The following is a 26,975-nucleotide window of genomic DNA, read 5'->3' on the forward strand; positions in this document are numbered from 1 at the left end:
GGATCGCGTGCTGTTCCCTGGCCGGTTATATTCCTCTGACCGGCTTACTCCTCTATTTGTTCCATTTCTACGATTTTTCCAGCGATCCGGAGTCTGGTAGAGACTAACAAAATGTATAGTAAGCAGATTTCCTCATTTTAGACACTCATTTATATCCCTCATGTGTTTTTGATGCGTTAAAAGACAAATGATATCTTAATGATTTCAGACATTTGTATACGTTGTGAATGAGTACAAAAATCAAAAATTTAATTTGATGTAAAGATATGATCTAAACAATTGTAAGGCTGAGTATTTCAGAAAGATTAAAGCATTACTACTTTTAACAAACAGGCTGTTGCTAAACCAATAAAATACTACTTTTTCATCATAGAAGCGAGAAGAAGCCGAACTTCGATACTTTTACATGTATGTTTTGTCTTTCTCAAGACCTGTACTTAGTTCGGTCGGGCAAAAATGTATGCAACGTTAATGTCATATCCATTCCTATATAGTACCACGTATATGATTATGACATATTCTCAAGATAATGTCAAACCCCTCAGGAGCACGTCTGCAAGACGATTGATCATTTCCAACAATTTCTCAAGAAATGAGAGAAGACCTTACCTTTGAAAATCGGAAATGACCTTCTCCTTCTTATGACGGTTGTAAGTATTAGGTGGATCCGAGAGTCCCGTGGTTTTCGTCTCCGAACTGCTGAGGTAGGGGACCGTACGTTATTGCAGCCGGGGACGCAGCTGAAGGGCGGGACTGTACATTGCTGCAAGAGACGGCGTTACTAATTGTACATATAGTGATAACAATATAAAAAGTATAAAAGGGAAGCAGGGAAAATAGGTAGGGGTGAAGATACCATTCCATGTTAGACATTTAACACAGCTAAGGGGGTTTATATTACCGCCGGCGCTCTGCGCTAAATTCAAGAAGGCGCAGTGGGTACGTATTATGTAAAATTTGGCAGGCTAGCCACGCTTAACACTTATGTTTTTTTCTTCTAAATTCTGGCGTCAATTATCGTTGAAAATAAGCGACAAATTTGAAAATACGTGGACATAAAACGGCAAACCATTTCCAGTTTAGTGTGGATTTTAAGCAACAACAACAACCGGAGTTCGAACCTGCTACCCTTGGATTACTCTTGGGGTTGTTGATCTCACAAGACGTCAGTACTTCCACCCCCCGTTTGGCATTACAGATCAGTCCCTAATAGAACCATCCCTGCCAATTCACCAACCCACCCCGACCCTTAGCCTCAATGGTTGGTCCCTGATATTGATTGATTTTGACCTCTTCAACCCCTTACATGAGCGGAACAAAAACCCGGATATCCACGGAGCTGAGCATGTTTGCCGAGGGGCTTATTGCAATATTACAGTCAATAACGTTAGAGCTGGGCAAATTAGTCACAGACGGCATGTTCACAGGGACTGCAGTTCCCGTCAAGGGTCACAAGGTGGCGCTACTGTACGGTCGTTACACTTGGGGAACGCAACCAATACAGCCTATATATAACGTCAGAACTGGGTAAATAGTCACAGCCGGTGTGTTCACAGAAACTGCATTTCCGCCACGGATATACTTTCTTTACAACAGTCTTAAGCAGCAGTCTTTTGCAACAAACCTTCACAACAGACCTTTGCAACAGATCATTGCAACAAACCTTTGCAACAGACTTTTACAACAGACCCTTGCACAAACCTTTTTTACAGTACTTTGCAACAAGCTTAAGCCTTCACAACAGACCTTTGCAACAGACGTTTTCAACCTCTAGACGTTTTGCAGCAGCCTTTTTGCAACAGACTTATTGCAACAAACATTTGGCTTTGCAGCAGACTTTTGCGACAGGTCTTTTTTGCAACAGACCTTTGCATCAAACCTTTGAAACAGCACTCTGCAACAGCCTTTTCCAACAAAAATTTGAAACAGTACTTTGCAACAGACCTTTCCAACAAACCTTTGAAACAGTACTTTGCAACAGATCTTTGCGATAAACCTTTGCAACAGACCTTTGTAAATTTTCTTTACAGAGTACCTTTGCAACGATTTTTTTCAACAGTCGATCATTTGCGACAGTCTTTTGCAACGGTCCTTTGCAGCAGTCCTTTCCAACAGACTTTTGCAATAGTCCTTCGGTACTTCTTATAGAAGAACTCTACTTCTTACTGAAGAACTGTATTCGTTCGAGACTGTAATCCTCATATAGAAATTCTAAACAATACTAGTACCCTACGTATACACTGAAGGGCTGGTGTGAGTTATTTTTAACGAATTACGCTCAGCATTGACCGACGGTTAACGTTCAGTGTTGACCATCGGTGGTCACATACTGTACATACCTCCGTACCCTTTGAATCTACATCATTATATTCAAATAGTAAATTGAATCACGTAGCAACTTTTGTCTGCCTTATTGTCGAGTAACTTCCGTCCCTGGTCTGTAGGCGTAAGTTGTGCAGCTTTTCTGAAGCGTTTACTGACTTTATTACGTCGTAAAGACAATTAAGGCTCTATCAGAAGATGATAATCTGTGGCATCATCAGCGCCATTCTCGGGCTCGTGTTGTACATAGTGGGGATAGCAACTAACGCTTGGATGTCGGTGGGATATCAAGAGTCCGGACTGTGGCGGGTGTGTGGGACGATCTTTGGAGTGACGCAGTGCGTACCTACGCTAGGTAAGTTAGAGAGTAAAACAGACAGTATAATATAATAAATTTGCATCTAATTATAACTTCCTTTAGACACGCCTGACCGTTGCAATGGCCGAGAGGGTAGAGTGTTCGAGTAGATCGTGAGTTCGATCCCCGGCCGAGTCATACCAAGACGGTACATGGTACATAAGAGTCACACCTGGTACATAGTATTATGCTTGTTGAACATATACCAATATAATACCAGTGGACTATCTCGGCCCTGCTGTAGAGATTGCACAAAGTTTTGTGGTCAAACGACTTCTAAAACGGAGATGGGTGCCGCCCTTTAACTTTTACAACCAAAGGTCTATATAGTAGAACTCAGCTTGATTTCCAAACAACAAGCTAGTGAAATGAAGAAAAAAAATGAGTTAACTGTGCTTTCATCGCCACTATCATAATCTCCCAAAAGTTATTATAATAAGGCATGAATAGTAGAACTCAACCTTTCAGAGGCGCACAGATGGTTTTCTGAGACCGGACTGCAACTCGACTTACAAAACAATTGAAAGTAAAAATGCGTTAATTATAACTTTGCTTTAACCGCCAATGTCATTATCACATGAAAGTTATTTTAATAAATCTTGAACAGGCGCTACATGTATACAATGGAATAATCGCAGTTGCCAGGAAAAGAAGCAAAATGTTTTGTACCGTAAAAAGAAACCCAAACTGAGTTGAAACATTTTAGAAGGAAATAACATTGTTGCCATGTGACAATGTCGTCCAGAATATTGCATTGCTAAGCCTTATTGACAAACTATTTGCATCACGAAGTCGCCCCAAGATTACTCAAAAGTTAGTGTCTTCTTGTGTGCCTTTCGTCACCTTGTTGTATTCATACAAATAAACTAAATCTACACACTGAAAAAGGGAAACTTCTGAATAAATGGGAAGCATTCAACCAAATCTAGTTTTCGAATCGGAGTCGAAATACGCGTCGATTTAATTTTACCGTTATGCGTTGTTACCATGGCTGTGGTCAAGGTAGGGATTCACGTACAGTTTGCGTTGCTATGTTAAGCGATTTTCTGTTTGCGTTCGTTTGTTGAAACAAGATAAATTGTACCCCCTACTGGCATGTGATGAGGGTCTACGTGAGGACTTGGCAACGGTAAATTTAGGAGAGCCGGCAACGCTTAACGATAGAATTTGGAGCGCCGATAACGCGTAATGGTAAATCTAAGATTGTCGGCAACGCTTAACCTTAAATCTAAAAGGGTCGGTAACGCTTAACGAATAACTAAGATCGCATAACGGTAATTTTTTGATTTTCAAAATTTCCTTTGTGGACAATGTGGCACTGCACAAGTTAGTAAATTGTTTCAATAGTGCCATATACAAAGTACAGATAGAAGGTATTTTTCCTCCACGACCGAAGGTACCCATTTTACACCAGAGTGATGTGAGGAAGGCCGTGTAAAGTGCCTTTCCCCAAGGGCACAACGTCGGGGGTAAGGCGAGCATCAACTGGGTTCCGAGCCCAACACTCTGCCAGTTACGCCACACACGACACCATGAACGGTAAATTTGAGAGGACCGTAAGTTTTAGAGCATCGGCTCCAGGCAAGGGATTGACGATAGATTTAAGAGAACGCCGCATAGAAGCCTTTGTCTTTGAGATGAAATGCCTGCGAAAAATCCTCGGCATTTCTTACCTGCAACGCCGGACAAACAGGTCTGTACGCCATCAAGCAGAGGCAGCATGTGGCAAGCAAGAACCACTCCTGTCGACGGTCAAGCGCAGGAAGCTGAACTGGTTCGGCCACATATGCCGACACAACTCCCTCGCTAAAACCACACTACAAGGCACAGTAGCAGGAGGGAGGAAACGAGGTAGGCCAAGGAAGACGTGGCTGGACAATATCAAGACATGGACTGGCCTAAGCACTGAACAGCTCATCAGAGGGCCGGGGCAGAGGACAGAGAGAGATGGGCACGGATTAGTGCTACCGGATGTCGTGGAGCCCCTACGACCACTGAGGTTACGGGCCGTGAGTGAGTGAGTGAAGTTAAGAGGGTTGTTGTTGTTGTTGTTGTTAACAGGTATCAGTCTGCTGCCTGGTGCTTTTAACGCAGCCCGGGCCTTCGCCGTGATCGGACTTGTGCTGCTCCTCCCCGGCATAGCTGTGGCCTGCTTCGCCGCCAAGAAGAACTCCGACAAAGGCAAAAGACTGGTGGGGAATGATCATTGCTGGAGGTGTGTATGAACATATGGCTTTTTTATATGATTATCTTATTACCCCCCCCACCCAATTACTAAATCACGTGACTGTATTCAGGTCAGGTTTCTATAGAAACTGTTAAAGCAGTAAACAAATTGAAAAAGCTAGTTCTTTTATGTTTGCTGGCATGTGTATTTCCGCACATGTGCTTGTATACAAGGAGACTGAAATAAGAATTTAAGAAAGAAGTTGTAGTTTATCTCGACTTTTACTGTGCGGCCAGGTTTTTTCGCACACAAACTTTACCTAAACCAAAAAATGTAAATGCGACACTCACATACGGAATTTAATATACGCACAGGTGTGTACCCACTCATCTCGATAGGATCGTAAAATTTCTTAGTCATTCTGCACTTTCCTCTACTGTACAGGAATATGCGGTGCCCTTGCTGGCGCCATCTACGCCGGATACGCCAAGTCGTACGCTATTGCACCTGGCGTGTCTGTCCCGTTTGGCTACTCCTTCTACATGATCTGGGTGCAGGCGCTGTTCACGTGGGTGGGAGGCGGCGTCATCACCAATGCCGGGAGTAGTGACGTACAGGTGGATCCAGAAGGACAATAAACTGTCTGTAAAAGGCGACAGTATAAACAGCTCCCTGTCCACGAGAGATTGTGTACATTTTGCTCAATGAATGCAGTGGAAAATGAAACACATTTTTTCAGTCAGTGTACCCACTATAAAACCGAAAGAAATACATTATTTCAAACAGTTGCCACAATCTAACCAAGCTTTTGCCACCTAAGAGATCACCTAAAGACTATATTTCTACTAAAAGCACAAAATCCCAACATCATACAGAACGTGGGACAGTTCATTAACCATTGCCTTCAAAGAAGAAGTCAAACCCGATAATAGTATTCATTGTATCATATAGTTGTTTAGACACTAGTTTTATATACCACAATGTTTACTTCTCTTAGTCCTTGAGCAATTAGCCCTCGGGCATTATTTTGCAAATAAACGTACAATACAATTCCGGACACTCTGATTCCGGAAAACTTGAATAATTTCAAAACAGATTGGCCAGCTGAATCAATATTTGTAGGACTGGTGTGATATATCAAAGGATAATGAATATGTAAGTTGCAATTAGATGTCTCCACGAAGAAAGCCAATTCTGCAGAATTCTGTGAGCCAGAATTCTGGGAACCTGAGCCAGAATTCTGGGACCCTGAGCCAGAATAGCACAGACTTATCTTCGTGGATACATCTAATTGCAACCTACATATTCATTATCCTTTGATATATCATACCTACAAATATTAATTCAGCTGGTCAATCTATTTTGAAATTATTTAAGTTTTCCGGAATTAGAGTGATTGTCCAGAATTATACTGTCGCCTGTTCTGTGCTCGGCCAATGGAGCATTCCCACAACAAGGGGATATCTTTAAAAACGGCCGTTTCAAAGTTATTCTACTTCACCAAATAGCTTCTAGTCTATTGACTTACTGTTGCAAATCTTAACAATGGTCGAGACGACACTGTTTACTTTGGATGGGCCTTCACCTTTGACATATTACCCAGGATTCCTGTCGCTCGTACATGCGTGGTGAGCCCTGTGAAAGAGCTTATACATGTAGCATGCTTACAAATATTCTGTGAAAATTCGCCGAGGCAATACTGTAAGCAGTCAATAAATATGAAATAATAACACATAACTCAGTTCCATCAGTTTAATTTCCACTCCACGCTTTGATTGATATGCATAGATCAGTTCAGTAAAACAATATTTGTAATTTACCACAAACATATAATTGTTTTCCGAATATGCACCTAGCAAAATAGGCTGTAAGCTAGCCTTCACTATCCATACACTAGTAATAGCCTTCATTTAAATGTTGTCATTTTTTGATGACTTTATCGCCTTTGAAGTGAGCTATTCATTAAAATATATGGTGTTTTCAAGACCTTATTAAGAGTGTCTTGCATACCTGGATGTCTGAAGTGTGCAATACTTGGAAATCTGAATTGTTGATGTTGCATGAAACACTTCTTTGTGTTTATTTTCTCAGCATCCTTCCGACTAAAAATTGCCTTAAATATATGTAAAGATCTGGTTACTTTTCTCATTCTTCTTATACACGTATGCATGGTTAAGTAGTGTACAAAATACATTCCCTCACATCCCTGTAATTTTGATAGCATTCAATATCAGCTGCACAAGACAAATTCCATCTAGACTTCTCATTTTTTCCCTTTTAGTCATTAACAAAGGATCCGTGAATAGTTGGTAAATGACTGTTAAAAAACAGTATTTCCACACAACTGACTGATTCTACCTCGCACTGCAGCAAGGTGCTGCTGCTGCAGTACTCCAAACTGCAGCTAGGTGTCTATGCTGAAGAATGCTGTACCCAAACTTGGGATACCAACGCGTGTTAGGACAGCATTCTTTTGGAAATAAAAAATTAATGCAGTTTTTACACATACTACATTTTTATGATATACATGTAAAATAATGTAACATGAAACTATGAGTACATAGCTGTCACAGCTTGTATTCACAAAAGAAAACCAATATATTACACCCAACAAACAAAACTAATGAAAATCTACATAAAATAACACGCACAGCATGGACTGGATGTCAGAAACACCTGCTCAGCTCCAATTATACAGCTGAAATACCTGTACAGCTAGGATTTTACAGCTGAAACACCTGCATAGCTCCCATAATACAGCTGAAATACCGGCACAGCTCTAATTTTACAGATAAAACATCTGCACAGCTCCAATTTTACCTGCACCTCATTCAGTCCTTCCATCTCCCTGCCTAAACAAGTTAGACTAACAGGTAAACAATACCAAGTAACATGGTTTCCTAAAGGAATATACTGTAAATGCAGAAATGTTCGCAGTAGATTAATGTTTGCGGATTTCTCAGTGACCACTTCACCATGAACATAAAACCACCGTTTTTCTATTATGGTATTAGACTGCAGTCTATGGTGTTACCGCGAAATTAAAACCACTGCGAAAAGTCCTTTCCCCGCTAACGCGAAATTAAATCCCCGCGAACTTAAATGCATTTACAGTACTTCTAAAATAATGAAAAGGAAATTTCAAAACCAACCAACCGATCTTAACAGTCACCACTTAAATACAGAAGATATCATCATAGTTTATGTTGAGCACAAATAAATATAATATTATATAGCTTTGTGCTATTGTCTTCTTGACAGTCAAGATAAATACAATTTGCTATTTGCATGTAAACAGACATCCATAAAAGCAGCAATCGATACCTGAAATAGCTGTAAAGGAGATATGTAATGGGATTTCTGTGTAATATCATATTTTCCATGCACCATAATTGCATTGAAAAAGTCTCCATTGTAAAGAAAAGAATTTTACATCACTCATGAACTAAGAACACCTCAGGCTTATAGGGCAAAAGACATAGTACTGACTACTAAGTATCACCTTTGGCATCAGGGTTAGGAGTGAAAGGTCAAAAGTCAAGGGTCAACAGTAAAGATTCAACGTTTCTGTCAGGTCAAAGGTCAGATACTAATCTAAAAAGGATTGAATAGATAAGTATAAGTTTTTTTTTCAGTTTTCCTGGTGTGAAGTTCTGAAACAGTACCGTAAATTTTCAAATTTTTGCAGCATCCTTATTTTCCCTCTTAATTTTTGCAGTGCCTCTCAACAAGCTAATCTGGACACAGGGAATAAGTTTTTCCGTGCTACAGTGCTACAGTGCTACACCGCAAAGTGAAAACTTCCTTTCCACTCCTTCCTCAAAATTGTCCCCATGAAAATTAATAGGTCTTCAGAATATGACATCATAGTTCAAGGGTCAGATACCGGTGTGAAGTGGGTACATGATATTTGGTTCGAAGGTTTTTAGCAGCGAGGGTTGCCTCCCAACCGGCGCTCATGTCTGCGTTCCGTACGGCACGTCCTGCAGGCGGTACTTCCACAGGAACCAGCCAACGCCCATTCCGATTATAGCACCAAGCAACACCGTTCCTATGGCAACCCCCGCCACAGTTCCTGCCAAGGAAACGAGAGTTACATTTGCTTTGTTTCATTATAATTTCATTTATCTATTTATCACCTTCACTAAGAAGTAGGGGTGGGTACCAGTACAGTGTACCGGTACAGAACCATTATTCTCTTGTTCAACCAGGGACAGTCCGGAAATAACGGACCTGAAAAAAATCAGTAGACTGGATGTTGGACCGATTAGATAATAAACAGATTATACCGGTACCACGATGGCAGGCATTCACATGTTTTGAGGCTTGTTGGTTCAAGAAACTAGCAAAAGACACGTAGAGAAGAGTCATTTTTATCAAGTTTCTACATTTACTTGGTCTAATTTAACAGAGGCAGGTTAGCATTCAATTTGTTTATGTGAAGATAGGATACTCCACCAAACAGTTTCCTTTGTAGCAAAATAGGCCTTTGTTCTGAGTATTGCCCATTCACCCACAATTAGGTCCAGGTTCAGGTCCGGACCTGGACCTGATCCTCTAGACCTGGTCCGGAACTGGACCTGATCCTCTAGACCTGGACCATTCCGGTACCTTAACTTTCGGTACCGTTACCCACACCTAGTGTGTGTGTGTGTTTGTGTATGTGTGTGTGTGTGTGTGTGTGTGTGCATGTGTAGATGTGAAGTTCCTTGTAAGACGTCTTACCTGGTTGGTAGGTGTTGGAAGGTTTGTTCCTCTCCATGATGAAGCTAATGAGGTCCTTGTTCGTCTCCAGCGTACCTGGCAAGGCGGTCAGGTAAACTTCCTGGGAAAACATAGGTAAAAACCGGCATTAATCAGCCAATCAATCAATCATTGACAACCAATCAATCAATCATCAGGGGAATCAAACTCTCCTGGAAAAATTCTGTACAAAAGGTCACCAATTAATCAATTCCACAATCAATTTATGAATCATCTGTGAGCATCAATTGTAACTACAGGTAGTAAGAAAGATGTACATGTACTAGTGGTCCTGGGTTCGAATCCTCTGACGTGCCCCGTTGACATTGTGCCCTTAATTGGGAAAGGTGGTTATGGACCCTAGGACAGGACGTTAAATGGAAATTCCACAGCCACACCTCGAGCACCTCAAAGAACCCAGCACACTTATCAAAAACAGTAGGATTCCATCCCAGTCTGAATGTCTAATATAGGTCTGTATGCCCAGCTTGTATAATCTTCAGTTCAAACCTGGTATGTGACGCCATGAGGTGGTTTACTGGTATACAATACAAACAAACAAACAAACCTGTCCACGTGAGGGATCTGGGGTGAACTTAACGACCATCGTGTTTCCGTCCACGCGGTTCTTGAAGTCGTTGAAGGCTGCGTCGAGCGTTTTTTGTGGCTGCATCTCCACACTGTCACCCTGCACATCGGGATGGGCCAGTAGAGTCGCCCCCACCCACAGGGGACCGTCTGTCGGAGTGTGCTGAAAAAAACAATACATCGTGGTGTCAAATTCAAGTCCAAGTCAAACCTTCCCGCGCCTGATGGCGCATAGGGTGGCACCCATCTCCATTTCAGTAACCCTGGGCCACACATCTTTGTGCAATCACTACAGCAGGGGGCTAGACCACTGGTAGTGGTGTGTGTTCAACTTCCTTCCATACTATTTCCCAAATGCTGAGTGCTAGGCAGAGAAAGCAGCATGCACTATTTTTAAAGTCTTTGGTATGACTCAGCCGGGGATTGAACTCACGACCTACTGAATGCAAGGTGAACACTTTACCCACTCGGACCTTACACCAGTGGCGCATATCGACACTGATATCAGTGTAGCGTAATGGCGTAATGACAGTATTTGGGCCAAACCCTCCCTAGAAATGTTCTGGGTTTGAATTTCCTGACAAGCTTGTTGATGTTGTATACTTGGGAAAGGCACTTCACACAACGTTCCTCACTTCACTCGAGTGAGAATGATATGAGTACCTAACTGTGGTTAGGGACGTCCCCCAAGATAGGACGCTAAATAAAGGTCCTGAGTGTGAAGACAGCCACACCTCAAGCACGTAAAAGAACCCACAACACTTATTGAAAACAGAAAAGAGTAGGGGTCCCTCCTGGTGAAAAAATAAATCTTCCTAGATATGCTGCTAATTGTATTCTTCAATTCAAACCTGGTGTGTTAAACCATAAGGAGTCTTATCGTGTATGCAAAACAAACAATTCAAAGGGGTCTAATATGATGTTTCCTTGCTTATTTCAGAATTTTATAAAAAGCTAGTGAAAGTGTAGACCTACAAATGCATCCCGCCCCTACATAAAATGAAAGTGAAAATGTGGACCTACCTTACCTTCTATTTTACCTTTCATTTTTGGTAGTGTACTGAGGCATCTTAAGTTACAATCTACAAACTTTACAATCTTTAAAGTTTACGTATGGACCTACCACAAAAAATCTACGAAACAGAAAGTGAAAGTGTGGACTTACCCAGACGTTGGTAACCCGTAGTGGGTGTATCCCAGCAGCCTTTGCCACTGCGGACTGTACGCTGCGGTAGAAACGGTACTTGTCTCCCCTGATTAGGTCGTTATACAGATCTGTAAAGAGAGCAGCCACCTTATATCATATGAGACTCAGTACAGTTTTGATATTGACTGACTTTGACTTTATACAGATCCACAATTAGCTTAAAGGCAACCTTAGCAATATTACAGCAATATTACAGTGGAAAAACTCTGAATAAGGCAATCTGCATGATATTGAGATCTACTGCACTGTATTCTCACATTTACATCATCATTTCATACTTTGAGCGGTTAAAAATGGCCCAGAGACAAGTTGCACGAGGATATTCCTTATTATTGTACCCCCCAAAAATAAGGACTTGATCTAGAATCCTTGTGCAACTCGTTCCCGCGCCGTTTTTAACGGCTCAATTTATGAAATAATGATGTAAATGTGCTAAAATAGTGCATTAGATGTCAATATTATACAGACTGCCTTATTCAGAATATTTCCACTTTTAACAATGTAATATTGCTTAGGTTGCCTTTAACAATATACAAGTTTTGATATAATATGACCGTTGTTAGAAAACACTCTGTTTGATGATGATGACAACGTAAGTTCTTGGAGCCTTAAAACTCTTGTCCTGCTGAGCCCGTTTATATACGGGATGGAAATATTTAACCCTTGCCATGCTGAGCTGTATTGTTATGAGTTGTTGTTGTTGTTGTCCTCGTTTAACGTCTATTATTTCGCTAGACGTGGCCTCTTGGTGCTGAGTAACACATGGTTCACTTTTGAGTCAATAGTCTCTCTTGGTATTTAACTCTTGGTTCCTTGTGCTTGAGAGTTGTTGGAGGAGTTTCTAGGAGAGTACGTCGAAACGGTGTGTACTCTCAATGTACTGGGAGAAGGCCATGTACATGCATCTGTTTGTTGATTCCTTCTCAAAGGTCTTCTCTCATTCCAGCCAGCATGGTGATGTCCGTGTCTCTGCTGTGTTGTATGTCTCATATATGTTCTCCACTTCTAGGGGGTATTTCTCATGTAAAAGTTGCATACCACTGCAAAGCCCATCGAATGGGGGAGTAAATCTGCAGCAGCAGCACAGAACAGGTCAAGTTTTACTGATCTGATGAAGCCATCAGCTCTGGGAGGTTAAATTGGCCAAAAAATAGCCAGCAGGACAAGGGTTAAAGATGAAGGTGGGCAGAAAAGTAAGACGTCTTGACCCACCTGGCATCTGGAAGAAGACGGGTTTCTGCATGCTGGGGTCCTTGAAGCACATGGAGATGTCGAAGTGCCAGAGGAACTGCTCTCCGGAGTCGTAGTTAAACATGTTGAACACTAAGTCTGACTCCCGTGGGGTGGACGTCTCGTCACGCTGTGGAACAAGGGAATCATGGCTATCAGAGATGGCAGACTTCGCCCCCTAACCCATACATGCTGGGGTCATAGTCAAACATGTTAAGCGCAAACTGACTTTTGCAGGGTCGTCACGCTGTGGAACAAGGGAATCATGGGATCAAATGGCAGAGATGGCACACTACGCCAGTGTCCTTACCCATACACACCTGATTCGTAGTTTAACATGTAAAACACTAACTGCAGGGTCGAAGTCTGTCCATGCTGTGGTACATCAGAGATGGCAGACTTCACCCCCTTACCCAGTATACTGGGGCAGTCTGCAGACTTTACCCCCTTCCGTACCCATTCATGTGACTGGGGCAATCAGATATGGCAGACTTCACCCCCTTACCCATACTGCAGAAATGGCAGACTTCAACCATTACCCATGCTGGGGCATCAAGGTAGCAAACTTCACCCCCTTTCCCACACTGGGGCAATCAGAGATGGCAGACTTCACCCCTTACCTGTACACAAAGGAGTCATAGTTAAACATGTTAAACACCAACTCTGACTCCCTTAGTAGTCAAAGTCTTGTCAAGCTGTAAAAATGGAACAACCTGTCGGTGATGGCAGACTTGGCCCCCTTACCCATACACACTAGAGTCGTAGTGCACTGAGGTCTCTGGCCTAAGTGTACAAGGCTATCAGAGATAGGAGTCTTTGCCACATCACACACATACACCAAAGGATGAGCATTTAGACAGACATGCCATTTTACTTCCCAGCCTTGAATTTGAAATGATAAAACCTGACTTAATCACTTCTCTTTTCTGCATGGAACTTCTGTCATTGTACCAGGGTAAAACTGGTCTAACACATCTCTGCTTCCTTCCCTCATTTCCACATTCTCTATTCTCTCATTTTCTTGTCTTCTATTCTTTCCCTCTTTCCCCCTTTCTCACCTTCCAGCTGCCCTTCATGTGGAGCCTGACCGGCACCTGTGATTGGTTCATCGTCTGGCGGGTGGTAGTCTTCCAGTTATCCTGGCAAAACAAAAGAGGAATGTTACCATGGCAACAGAGACAATTGGCATCTCTGAACGGTCCGTCGCCTCATGGGTCGTGGTCATCCAGTTATCCTCGCGAAACAAAAAGGCATGTTACCATGGCAACAAGACACAACCGGCACAATGCATGTAACATCATGTCTCACAGTCTTAATTCTGCTAAGTACTTACTGAATGACACATTAAAAACAAGTCAGTTAATAAAGATTCTACATAAGGCCACACCAGTTTAATTTCTTGGTTCACGGATTCGCTCGCTCCTATTTTTTGGAAAAAAGATAAAAAATAAAAATTACCACTCAGCAAATTTTAACCATTAATGAAACCATTCACCAACTTTCTGGTGTAGCAAATTGGCCTTTATATTATAAGCTCCTTAAAGTGTGGGTACAGGTGCTGTTACTGTACAATAATACTGTTTTTGTACTTTTTTCAAGCTGAAAACTTTTTTTCTTTATGTTTTGGATTAGCCGTTACCTTTACCCCAACCATTTTACAATTTTTATTTTTATTTCGCCCTCTCGCTCCATATTTTTTATGAAAAAATCCGTGAACCAAGAATTTAAATTGGTGTGGCCTAATTATGCAGAATCAGGAATCACTGACTGAGAGGTGTAACTTACTATAAGGATTCTAGCCAATATCTATTTTAGCCTAATGGTTAGGGCAAAGCGATCAATCTGGGGGTGGTGTGGAAGTGGGATCTTGCCCCTCCATGGCGAGGTTTTGAAAAATGTAAAGTAAAAAGTTGGCATTGTATTGGCCTACGGTATCCATGAGGTGACATAACTCTCCTAACACCACATGAAATTCGAAGGATTTTTAAGTCAGTTTGGAGTGGCATATCCTCATTTTTCATATTTGATTGACATTTTTCAACAAGTAAATGTTGAAAATTAGCATAGTAGTACTCATTCTAGCGCGGTGGTCACAAATTATAGAGTAGTGGCCCGTGACACTAAAATGCACTTAGCTAGAACCCTGAAACGTATGCAAACATTTTCCATGCGGTGGTCTTGGGGTACCCGCCACAATTATGTTGTACGAGACCATAAAAAGAAGTTGAGAAGACGTTCTACTCACGGCTGAGAAGTACCACTGGTAGGTGAAGTCTGTGGAGTACTTGCTGCCCTGAGGAACATGATAGTTCACCTCCCTGCTGACCCACACGTCCGTCATGATGTCTCGCACTCGGCTCTACAGACACGCAGGCAGAAAAATAATTATGCCGGTGAAATAATTTTATGTCACATGCATTTTGCTTTGTAAGGCAGGGCTCAAAATTTATTTTTGGGATTAGGTGCACTGGTGCTCCCAGTTAAAAAAATTGGGTGCACCAAAAAAGTTTTGGGTGCACCACTTAACGGACGCTAAACCGGCCAGAGAGAGAGAGAGAACCTAACAATAAAACTTAGTTACAAGCTATCAAATTCTTAAACAAATACCATGACAGACAATTTTATTATCTAACACTTAGACGTGAAGAAAATGATGTATTCTTAGCATACTTAGATATCTTTACATACATAAACTTTGAAAATATTTGGGTGCACCCACAGAAAATAGTTGGGTGCACAGCTCCAATTTTGGGTGCACCTGGGTGCACATGCACCCAGTATTTCGAGCCCTGAAAGGCTATGTTCATTTGATGAATATATGGGTATCAATGAGATCTAACCAGTGCAATGGCCGAGTGGGTAAAGTGTTCGCCTTGCTTTTGGTAGGTCGTGAGTTTGATCCCCGGCAGAGTCATACTAAAGACTTCAAAAATGCTGCTTTCTCTGCTTAGCACTCAGCATTTGGGAAAGAGTATGGAAGTTGAACACACACCACTACCAGTGGACTAGCACCCTGCTGTAGTGATTGCTCAGAAAAACATGTATGTGGCCCAGGGCTACTGAAATGGAGATGGGCACTGCCCTATGCGCCATCAGGCGTGGTAAGGAACTTTGACTTTTATCAATGATATCTGGGTGCATCAATATTCGGTCGTTTCCAAACAAAAAAGAAAGTTTTGAACAATACTGTAAATTGTACAAAGTAGCGGCCAAATGTGACGTAGATTGCAAAGAAATATCGGTAAAGGTTTACTTATGTAATAGAATGTCACCATCATTCCAAGGACAAGGAAGAAAGATGCAAAAGAATGACAATGAAAAATCCATTTTTTGGCATACTATATCCCGTGTGTTATGCTATTGTTTAACCTTCCTGACCACTTTTATTCCATAATGAAGACAACTTTTTTTTATTGCACGCTTGCATCAGTTTTGGGGTTCCAAGAGGAAGTTATCCATATAATCCAATCAACATGGCCTAACTAAACAGAACAAACAAAGCTACAGTATATAAAGTCACAAAAACATCACATTTGTGAGAAATTAAACTAAGAGTATAGAAAGTCTTAAGGGAAATCAATGCCAATATTTAAGGTAAGTCAAGGTGGACTTTCAAGGTCAATGGTAAAGGTCATGACCCCTTGCTTACCACTCCTGAGTAGGTGAAGTCCTTGTCGTCGAAGTGGAACATCTCGTAAGACTTCTTCATGTGGACCTTGGTGTGGTCGTTAGCGTCGATGTCAGCATCAAAGGAGTAGTTGGAGATGGGGCGAATGGTGCAGTTCTCCGGCTGGTAGCTTATCAGGTACTCCAAACCTGCCAAACACATGAACACATCAACAAACAAGGTAATCAGAGATGACCTTACCCATACTGCTTATAGTGACCACCCTTCCAGTCCAGCAGAAGAAAATATAGCAGCACAGCAGCAAATGTACAAATGTATATGTGTGGGAATGACGCTCTGTACATTATTGAGAATCACACTGTAAAACACACAGGCCCCCGAAAATACTCTGCCTTGGGGTGAAGAAATAAATTATCCATTTGATGATGTAAGCAAATAAAATCACAATAATGCACTGAAACTTTTAGACTGCAGTTGTGCTGTAGTTGCATGCACATATTGGTCATTCCAACACAGTTTGCATCATATATGTAGCTCTCAACATTCTAATAAATGAGTTATCTGTTTGATGTACTATTTACATGTGGGAACACACAGTTAGAAATAATGTTGCAAGCTTTTGGCTTAAACTGCAACCTATACCCTCTGAACCCTGACCCTTGCCCCCTGACCTGAGTTGTAGTCGTGGATGGCTTTGTGCTGGACAGGGCCGAAGGACCAGCGCTTGCTTCTGTTGCTGGTCGGGTGGAAGTCGATTCGGAACAGCTTTGCATTGTAGTCAAAGTACTCCTGTAGGGGGAGGGGGGTGGCAGTTAGTCAAAGTACCCATGCCCGGACTGGTAAGGGGGAATGATCCAGAAGATTCCGAAGTCAAGGTCTTCATCGACATCCAATGGATGAACATCATCATACAGGTGTGAGAAGCTAGGGACAGTGTTTTGCTTGATTTCAAAGAAAAGATAAAGGGCAAATTATGAACTTTAATGCAATCTTTACAACTGGATTAAATTCAGGGATTTTCTTCTGAACATTTAAAGTGACATCCATCACTCTTCTTCAGTGTTCAACTAGAATGAATTAAGGTACTTGTATTGTTCTGCCAATTAATTTTTTAACGCTGGAGAAGAGTGATGAATGTCACTCCAATCATAATCCAGTTGTAGAGAGTGCATTGTCTTTATAATTTGTTCCCCTGGATGTCTAACCTTCATAAAAGTGTTAGTATGAATAAAATACTCATTTGTGTGTCAAGGACTTTCTTATTCTGGAAGTCAAGTCCTAATCTCCAGGCAGATTTACCGGTGGTATTAAGATAGTATCTAAGCTGGCTTTGACTTTGCCTTGATTTGGATCCCCATTTAGCCTAACAATGTAGTTAGCTAATCTTCCTGTGGTCCTCCACATAAAATTACATCAATGCAATATCACATAAGGCCACAGCAAGTCAATTTTATGGATGACATCAGCGTGCGCATTAATTTTCGCCTGATTTCAGGAAAAAAAAACAAGAAATTTTCTTCTGCAGGGATGGTCAACATGACGATAAAGGCATGCAAATGAGCAAATATATTGTGTTGCAGCCTAATGATTGTACTTGTATATATATAGAAGTGACACTTGCGAGGTACCCAGGACTGTAGTTGTAGAAATGAAACTTATTAGATAATGTAAAAGACACCAATATGGAAGCTATGAGTGGGGTTACCAACTTTGTTGGTGATGCCAGTCTACCACATTAGTGTCACTTATCACACCAGTACATGTCTTAAATACAGGAATGAATGCCTTGTTGGCTCTGATACCATGTTTTGTCCCTTTAATTCTTTTTACAACAGTCATCACAACTTTATGGTGCCTATTTCTGATAATGTAGCCATCTTGTTTTTTTCACCCATCTTGTTTTTTTTTCCGCCCTATCGCACTATTTTTGCAGTCTGCAGAGGATGTCATCCATAAAATTTACTTGCTGTGGCCTAAAGGACATGACAGAAAAATTACAAATGAAACACACTAAAATTACTGGCTAAGGAGTACAGCTGGCCAAAGGGAGTCATCAGCCCCTGGGGTAGCCAAACACACTCCTAGGCCGGCTTCACTCCTCTGGCAGCTTTTGATCTTATGCTACAGTCGGATCTGTTTTGAGATAAGGAAATCTGCCCTTACCCGCATGTAACGCACAGTCTGGTTCTTCTCGTTGATCATCTCGACCTCCGCGTAAAACTGGTCGGGCGTGGTCGGCACGGATTTGGTGTTGACCCGCCCGGGGCAGACATACCCCTCCGTTTGGTACACCCAGTTCTGGTCATGGCGTGTGACCGTATGGAAACCCTAGAAGTGTGGCAAGATGGTCTTGTGGTTAGGAGTGTTTGTTTGTTTGTTTTTTTGTTTGTTTGTATTGCATACCAGGGCTCTAGCCGGCATCCATCCTTCCGTCCATTGACGTAATTTTGACGCTGGGAACAGACAAAAATTTTGCCAATTCCATTCTCTGTGACGCACAAAAATTAATTGGCATTGGAAAGATGTTAATTGAACCACACTGGGTCTACAAGCAAAATTCCCCCCTCAAAATAGAAGAAATTGCATTTCAGAGGGTCTAGATTAAAAATTTTCCAGGGTGAGCATGCCCCAGACCCCCTTAGGATCGTTGCACCTTCGACAGGATTTCCAATCAAAATTCAGGGAACCGAAAAAAATTTCGAGCTGGCTAGAACAGTGTTGAATACCCAGAAACCATCTCCTATCGAAAACACATCAGGTTTGTACTGAAGAGTACAATAAGCTGCATATACGGACAGATTTGTTTGATCCACTCACACCAGGAAGGAACCCCTGCTGTTTTTTATAAGCCTGGTCAGGTCTGGAACACCCGTATCAAGCATTATGGCAACACGGGTACTGTATGACATAAATAGCACTCATGAGAAAGAGAATGGGAGTGGAACATACTCTGGTGGGGACTACTAACCTGGTATGAACCAGTGGGAACTGGTGGGATCCAGTATGAACAAGTATGAAATGCTATGGACATGTATGAATCAGTGTGAACTAAGTATAGACCGTTATGAACCAGCATGAACTGCTATAGACTGGTATGAACCAGTATGAACTGCTATGGACTGGTATGAACCACTATGAACTTGATGGACCAGTATGAACCAGCATGAACTGGTATGGTCTGGTATGAACCTTACCTGGAAGTCATAGATGTGGTGGATGGACTTGTACGTATCCGAGGGCCCTCTTGTCTGGGGGTTAAATTCTAGCCCTGCAAAAATAGAGGACAATGTAATTGTGTCCAATCGCAAAGAGAGTAGATTTAACACAGTGAGCTTGAGTGAAAACACCAGCATGTAGAGCTACAGTGCACTGTTTGTTATTGAAGAACCATGACCATGCTCCCCTCTCAGTCTTGATGTGGTATTGTCTGATGCTTTCCTCAGGCACCCCACACACCAACAGCAAGCTGTCCCTACTCTTAACACTCTTCTCAATGCCTAATGTACTGTCCCAATTGTCCCGCCTTCCTGCCACCCTACACATACCCGTAATGAACTGTCCCTACTCTAAGTACATCCCACAACAACTAATGAACAGCCCCTGAGTACTTGTGTTCCTGCCACCCTACACATACTCATAATGAACTGTCCCTACTCTAAGTACATCCCACAATGGCTAATGAACTGTCCCTGAGTACTTGTGTTCCAGTAACACCCTACTCATGTGCAAAGTGAACTGTCCCTACTCTAAGCACATTCCACAATGGCTAATGAACTTTCCCTGAGTACTGGTGTTCCTGCCACCCTACAGACACCCGTAGTGAACTGTCCCTACTTTAAACATACCGCACAATGTCTAACTTTTGCATTTGATATACAAATCTGTTTTTGTCTTGTACATATATAATTGTATTGTTAGTATGTATTCCCCTAGTGAAAACAGTACCCTGCCACTGAGAGAACACCCTAGTAAAAGAAAATTAAACAAACCAAACTCACGTTTCCCGCGTATCTCGGCGCGTACGGGAATCTCGTCCTGGCCGGAGGCGGTCGGGTACCCAGGGACGGAGAAGTAAAAGTCAAGCTTGTATGTTGAGTTCCAGGTGGCATTGTGCATACACGAGTACCAGTGGTTCACTGGGATCCCGCGTACAGTCGTCGTACCTGAAGATCAAGAGTATACAAATGTATATATGGCCCCCTTGTTAAACAATAGTTTTCATTCGAATATAAAGTATTACTAAGCATTTTCTAATAACTACAATAAGCAGATATGAAGAAGTGTGAACGTATGTTGAACTTTGTAGCTTACATAATTCACATGGAAAACATTAAGTTTCATTGCAGTCTGGTAATTGTTTGTTTTGTTTGTTTGTTTGAACCTTTATTTATTCATGAAAGCTCAAATCGGCCTGCAGGCCGCTTTTCATTGAGGTCATGAGGGAAGAGGCAAGGGTCAGACAGAATATATAACTAGAGATAAAGTTACATCGTTTTGAGTCCTTATAAGTCCTATACGTCTATATACACAATTTACATTTACATACATACAAAATACATGATAGAAACTGCTACATGATTCGAGTCCGTTCGAACGTTCATTTGGCCGTTCCCAATTGTACCCAAATGATGTATTTTCTCAACAATAGAGGGTCAAGATGCCAATTTAGCCAGGTAGGAATCCTTAAGTCGTGAAAACCTTTAATGAATGAATGAAGACCTTTATTGTACATACATACCCACTGGATTCAATACGCAACAAAAGATACATGTCCATGGAATATATACAATAAATCTACAATACTCAATAATCGTATTCTACTACGTGAATTTGACTTCTTCTCGTTTCTTTGTGATATTGAAAATGTAGGAACAGATATGCTTTATGAGTAAAGGTTTGTCTAAATTCATAAAGAATATAAATGTATGAAAATATTGACATTCCATCTCCACTGCATACAGAAAAGAAATCAAACCCTTCGAGGGGTTTTTAGTAGAAACTGATTTAGAATAGATGTCATTTCCCTTTTCATGCATCTAATAAACTCTGACTTTCCTTCTTTGTTAAGCATACAATTCTGTATTGCCTTGTTAACGATTGGCCTACAGGCATGATCCCGCAATTAATCAAATTATTGGAAGTTAACTTCGAGCCCTGCTAATTAACTCACCGTTGTATGTCTCGTTGAACTCAGCGCCAAAGTGTAGGATGAACCCTGCCTTGTTGATGTGGGCGTGGCCATGCTCCATGTGGTAGGAGAAGAAGTTGAACCGGGAGGTCGACATGTTGGAGGTTTTACACGTGCCGTCTAGAAATGGCACGAAACATAATTCAGACTTATTTGTTCATGTTTAAATTAAAAGGATGTGCTTGTACTATTTCTATCTCTGCAATTCTAATCAGTTAGGAAATAGTCCATGTTTTAGATTAGCCACATTATTTTTAGTCATTTCTAGGATTTTTGATAAGCTACAAAAAATATTTCAATATTTCATGACGTGCTAGACGATGTGATGGTAAACATTGTGCATTTTCTTGCAAATGTTGCCTTTTAAATTCATATCATGCATACGGAAAACAACTTAAGGAAAACACTTCAAATAGTTAATGTAGAAATAGAATTAGAATAGATGTCATTTCATTGTCCTTCTTTGTGTAGAATACAACTTCAATATCTTACCCTATAAAGCTATCAAGTTATACTATTTTGCTTGCTGTATTTTCCTTACATGGTTCAAAACTGAGAAACAGTGATAGAACATCCTGAAATGGCAAAGTTTGCGATACTTACTGTCGTATAAGGTGAACTTCTCCAGCGTGCTGTAGTCGTACACTTGGTGGGTCCTGGTCCCGTTTCCGTACGACAATAGCGCACCCCTGCCAAGTAAAATGGAAGGATCTTGTTATGATTAGTTACATTGTACTTACTACTGTAGCTATTTTACTTTGTAGTGAGAGGTTTTTGCTGTACTATGAATTTACATTTGAAACTATTCTGGAGTAGAGTAGTCGTACAAGAGAGATGTATTAGAGCGACCACCATAAATTTGAAGTCCAGCAATGACTGTTACAAGTTACAGTCCATTTTCGTATTGCTATGAATTCATACATGTGTCTATTAATGGGATTATATGACTGTAGATCATAGTCAGGGTTTGAAATGCAATATGCAGAAAAAATTTTAAGATTGCAGAAGAAAAAACTTTGGCAATATATGTTGTGGGATACAAACATAAATCTGTAGCGAGCATTTCAAGATTAACAATAAAGGGCATGAAGAAACTCACTTTTGGGAATCGGTGCACAGAAAAAAAATTAGGGTAAATGTCAGCAAAACAAAATTACAATATAAATAAATAAGTAAACAAACAAAGCACAGGTCACACCTGTTGTTTGGGTAGTCGTAGAACTCACGCTGAACCATGGTGTAGTTCTTCTCCAGGATGTTCGCCTCCACATGGACCTGAAACCTTGGCGGGAGCTCGGGCAGCGGAGGGCCGGGATTGGTCGGGTTCGGGTCGCAGATGGATGGGTCGGGTCCCTGTCCGGTCACCATGGCAACCAGGCAGCCAATCAGCAGGACTAGAGTTGGCCTCATGACTGCAGAACATACATAAACCTGTTATTACAATCACTCACTATTCGATTTATCGTTGGGTTTTCCCTGTCAGGCAAGTGTTAGAAGTGCTTGCACATAGGTTTGCAGGCTTGAATGATGGCAACTCGCGACCAGCTTCTATCTTTAGTTTAGGGTTGGCACTTAAGATTTAGGAGATAAAGATCTTAACTTATATCATTATATCTTAACATTTACTCTTCAGACATTTGGAGAAGGTTGTGACTTTTATCTTACATATATGACATCAGATGTTAACACAGAAAAAAAATAATGTGCTGGCACACCTCATACCCCCCTCACACACCCTCTTCTGTAGTACATGTAGCTATAGTACCCTCAAGTTGGGACCTTGTGCTGTTCTGGCATAACCTAAACCTTTAGTCTTGATAATCGTATATCACATATTTTTTGTTCTCAAATGTTGCCAAACTTCTGCACAAAATACTTTTAAAAAATTATTAATCAAATTGCTATGGCATGGAACAATGATAACGATGTCATTGTAACAGAAGTTTCCCACGTGCCTGACGCAGGTGTACTTTACCTGGTAACCTGATACCTTTGTTTACTCTGTGATAGCCATGTTTGTTCACCTCTCACCTGTGTGTGAACACGGCAGCAATCCTGCGCCGCTCTGTAAACGAAAACTCACTTCAACATGTCCAACTGCCAACATTTATCTGACTCTAAAAGTTCTCAATGTGGCAACAAGGACTGTAGCGATCTGTCGTCAAGTTGTGGCAAACCTAGTAAGTAGAGTAAAGTAGGGTCCATGGGAGGTCAACTATCCCGAGAACAAACAATGGTGATTGGTTGGTTCCTGTTCCTTTTGTGCGAACGTTTCAGATTTCAGTTGCTGTAAATTTAGTTTTTCCTTTTGTGGGGATTTAATGTCATATTTAATACTAGGAGGTTTTTTTGCAATGTTTTACATGTACGTCTTTGCAGTGGAAACATTTCTGTACTACATTAGAATTTTATCTTGGTGGTGTCGTGAGTTCGCAGTGGAGAAATTTTGTTCACTGAAAATAAAAGCACTGCGTCATACGTTCCACAATTTACGATGCTTTTCACCAGTCACATACCACTGAATGCTTGTGATCTCAAAGCTGCCCAATTAATTTTTCTGTATCGATTCATTACTTCATTCTGTTTGTTTTAAAAAATTCTGGTTCTGGCAAGTTGGAAAACCAAGTTTTGGTCACCTTCCAACAGTTTGTTAATCTGTTAGCTAAATTCCTAAAGGGCTAAGTGAGTAACAGTAACACTGAATATTGTTTTGTTAATTAGTTTAACGAGCTTCCACATAAATTTTAGGCTTCGTACTGCCTAAATTTATTTATTCATTTACTTTATTAATTCATATCTTACCCTTCATGAGAAGAGAAGAATTTTGCAACATTCCTTTAAATATGGAACTTTTCTATCCCTGTACTAGTTACACATGTACAAGAAATGTTCAAGTTCATTCAAATATAGCTTGGAAGATGAAACTGTAAATGCAGAAATTTTCGCAGTGGATTAATGTTCGCGGTTTTCGCGGTAACCACTTCACCGCAAACTTAAATCCACCGCGAACATTTTTCTATTGTGGTATTAGACTGCAGTCTATGGTGGTACCGCGAATTTAATTCCACCGCGAAAAGTCATTTTTCCCGCTACCGCGAAATTAAATCCCCCCGAACTTAAATGCATTTACAGTACTTTTTTTTGATTGAGTGGGTGACCGTAAGGACGTTGACACGTTTCTCTTTCTGCTTGAGTAGGTCAGACATATGCAGCTGTCTTATATATATATATGTGACAAAAATTGACTTGTTGCAAGAATATACAGTCTATAACCAAATAAACATCACAAAATACTCATCACTGTTAATGACAGCATTACCCAACCACAATCGAGGTCTTCAAATGTTGATTTTTTTCTTCGACTGGCCCATTTAGAAATGCTGGAGTCTTTGTGTGTGCACGTTTTAGGGTTCGATGAAAGAGCTGGGCTGGGCCCCTGGCCTGTCTACATGGCCTGTCTACCTGGCCTGGCTATCACGTCAGGCCACCAAGATCCCCCCATTCATACCCTCAGAGATTCAGACAACTCTCCAAGGGAACTAAGCGCCAAGCATGTGACCCCGGTCATCTCAGATGCCCCGCCTGTCATGTCACAGGCACTGGTCTGGGGACAAAATAGTTGATTGAGAGGCATAGTAATTGCTACTCTTTAGCCCTGTCAGAGACCTCAACCTGGCCTGTGAGCCCTGGCCCTTTGAGGAAGTAGGAATATAATCATCTGGTGTATTCATCTGGGAATATAGCTCTGTCTGGGAGGTATTAGGCCTTTCTCCCAGCCAGAAATACAAGTACCACAGTTTGTGTCTTTTTTATCTGTCTTCGACTAGCCCTTACAACAAAAAGAGAAGTAATGTGCATAACGTGCTGTTTAGAGGTAAAACAACACTTTCCTCTCCCAGTCCCCGGAGACAACAATCTCCACCTGTTCCAACACAGAGTGCCCCAGTAACGTTTCTCTGACCCCAGTGTGTGACATCAAGGCCACAGAAATGGCTGGGGAGGGGAAACCCACCAGACCAAGGAAACTCTGCCCTTCGGAAAACTTTGTACAGAAAGTACTGGAAAGTCTTAACTGACTTGCAATTACCTGGTACGATCCTAGATATATAGACAAGAAGACCAGAATGGAATAACGTTATACCTGGATGGAAGCAAATGCTTGGTTCCTGGTAGACACAGTCCAACAGAACAGAGTGTTAGAGAAATCATGCCTGACTGTGCCTTACAGTTAGTTACACTGGGTTCACCAGCACTACCCAAATTTGTCAAAGGTTCCATACATGGACCACAAGTTCTTCTGAACCATATGTTCTTCTATTCTAAACCAATCTTGCACTTTTCACTTTTCTGCTCTTTTCGTCACAGTATTTATCACGCAAGTCTATAGAAAAGTACCACAATTTGTGTCTTTATTATATCTGGGGTGAAGCAACGTTTTCCTTGATTTTTTTTTTGGTTTAAACCCCAACCGTTCGTCCAGAGCGCATGTTTCAGCTTCACCCCCTGGCCTTGGGGAGATGCTCCTGGCTGGAGCAGAAAATCGGGTCACAGCCAGAGAGCAATTACTCCTTCCCTGTACGATTTGACTAGCCTGGGTACCATCCGTATTCTACCGGGGGTCCTTACACTCCCTACCCTTATTGTTCTGCAATATCAGACTCTAAAAGCCCTATTTCCATAGATTTGCATGTAGCATTGTAGGTGGTAAAGGTTTTATTTATGACTTTTGTACTGCTGCATCCTGGTAAAATGCTGTACTTTAATAGTCTAATGAAAAATTATGGTCTGGATTGGAGAATGTCATCGGTTATTCTAAAAGAAATTTCTCATTCTTACAGAGAAGTACAATGTGCTGTATATTGTTTTTACACAACATAGAAAGCCACATATACATTGTACAGACAAATAGATTCAGATGATGCACATGCACTTCATGGTATAACTGTAGAGTTCAGAAAACAGAGTTCAAATTGTGTTGGTCATGATCATTATTTCCATTGTATATGTACTTCATATACATTGTAGGTTTGAACATTCATAACGTTATATACCAGATACAGTTCTTGAATGAAGTACATTACAAATTAAGGATAAGCTTAACTTTGATCATTCAGTCTCTATGTATCTATCGCAGGCTAATAGAAATTGTGAAAGAGGTGCCATATAGTGATATACACCAGTATTTCACTATTTGGCATTAGATTAGCCAATAGAAATAACATCTCCAAGGCAAGAAAGACTCCATCATAACTACAAGCACAAAACTACAAGATCATAAATATGAGCTACAATTGGTGGGTTCCTGGTAGACACAGTCCAACAGAGCAGAGTGTCAGAGAAATCATGCCTGACTGTGTCTTACACCAGGCAGAAAGTATTGGGGTATAAGGGCAAGTATTTTCTAGCCTTATATTTTCGGTGTTCTGTCTAAGAACAATTGTGTGAAAAAATCTCAGGGCAAAATGCATCATTTTTTCTATAGACTTGTGTGATATATACTGTCACGAAAAGAGCAGGACAGTGCAAGTTTGGATCTGTTTGTAA

General features: G+C 41.2%; 2 protein-coding genes across 2 annotated transcripts in view; one reads left to right on the plus strand and one right to left on the minus strand.

The window, feature by feature from the left end:
* Positions 1–2,425: 2,425 nt before the first annotated feature.
* On the plus strand, positions 2,426–5,485 carry LOC118411058 (claudin-18-like). Its single transcript, XM_035813061.1, has 4 exons — positions 2,426–2,677; positions 4,742–4,895; positions 4,978–4,982; positions 5,292–5,485. Exons 1-4 carry the CDS (start codon positions 2,521–2,523, stop codon positions 5,483–5,485), a joined length of 510 nt encoding a protein of 169 aa, XP_035668954.1. The 5' UTR covers positions 2,426–2,520.
* Positions 5,486–8,633: 3,148 nt separating this feature from the next.
* The window catches only part of LOC118411506, a 19,707-nt gene continuing 1,365 nt past the window's right edge, over positions 8,634–26,975 (minus strand). Inside the window, exons 2-16 of the mRNA XM_035813812.1 lie at positions 22,630–22,843; positions 22,035–22,120; positions 21,414–21,551; positions 20,242–20,406; positions 19,438–19,511; positions 18,407–18,571; positions 16,915–17,032; positions 16,265–16,431; positions 14,861–14,974; positions 13,674–13,754; positions 12,598–12,745; positions 11,344–11,453; positions 10,159–10,341; positions 9,573–9,672; positions 8,634–8,922 (exon numbers count right to left, since the gene is read on the minus strand). Coding sequence (XP_035669705.1) covers positions 8,804–8,922; positions 9,573–9,672; positions 10,159–10,341; positions 11,344–11,453; positions 12,598–12,745; positions 13,674–13,754; positions 14,861–14,974; positions 16,265–16,431; positions 16,915–17,032; positions 18,407–18,571; positions 19,438–19,511; positions 20,242–20,406; positions 21,414–21,551; positions 22,035–22,120; positions 22,630–22,841 — 1,980 coding nt within the window. The 5' untranslated portion in view covers positions 22,842–22,843 and the 3' untranslated portion in view covers positions 8,634–8,803. The remainder of the gene's footprint in view (positions 8,923–9,572; positions 9,673–10,158; positions 10,342–11,343; positions 11,454–12,597; positions 12,746–13,673; positions 13,755–14,860; positions 14,975–16,264; positions 16,432–16,914; positions 17,033–18,406; positions 18,572–19,437; positions 19,512–20,241; positions 20,407–21,413; positions 21,552–22,034; positions 22,121–22,629; positions 22,844–26,975) is intronic.

The sequence above is a fragment of the Branchiostoma floridae genome, chromosome 3, assembly GCF_000003815.2.
Source record: "Branchiostoma floridae strain S238N-H82 chromosome 3, Bfl_VNyyK, whole genome shotgun sequence".
Taxonomy (NCBI): domain Eukaryota; kingdom Metazoa; phylum Chordata; class Leptocardii; order Amphioxiformes; family Branchiostomatidae; genus Branchiostoma; species Branchiostoma floridae.

Coding starts and splice junctions, on each gene's coding strand:
- LOC118411058 (XM_035813061.1), top strand. CDS start 2,521: ATGATAATCTGTGGCATCATCAGCGCCATTCTCGGGCTCGTGTTGTAC. Junction 2,678..4,741: donor GCAGTGCGTACCTACGCTAG/GTAAGTTAGAGA, acceptor TGTTGTTAACAG/GTATCAGTCTGCTGCCTGGT.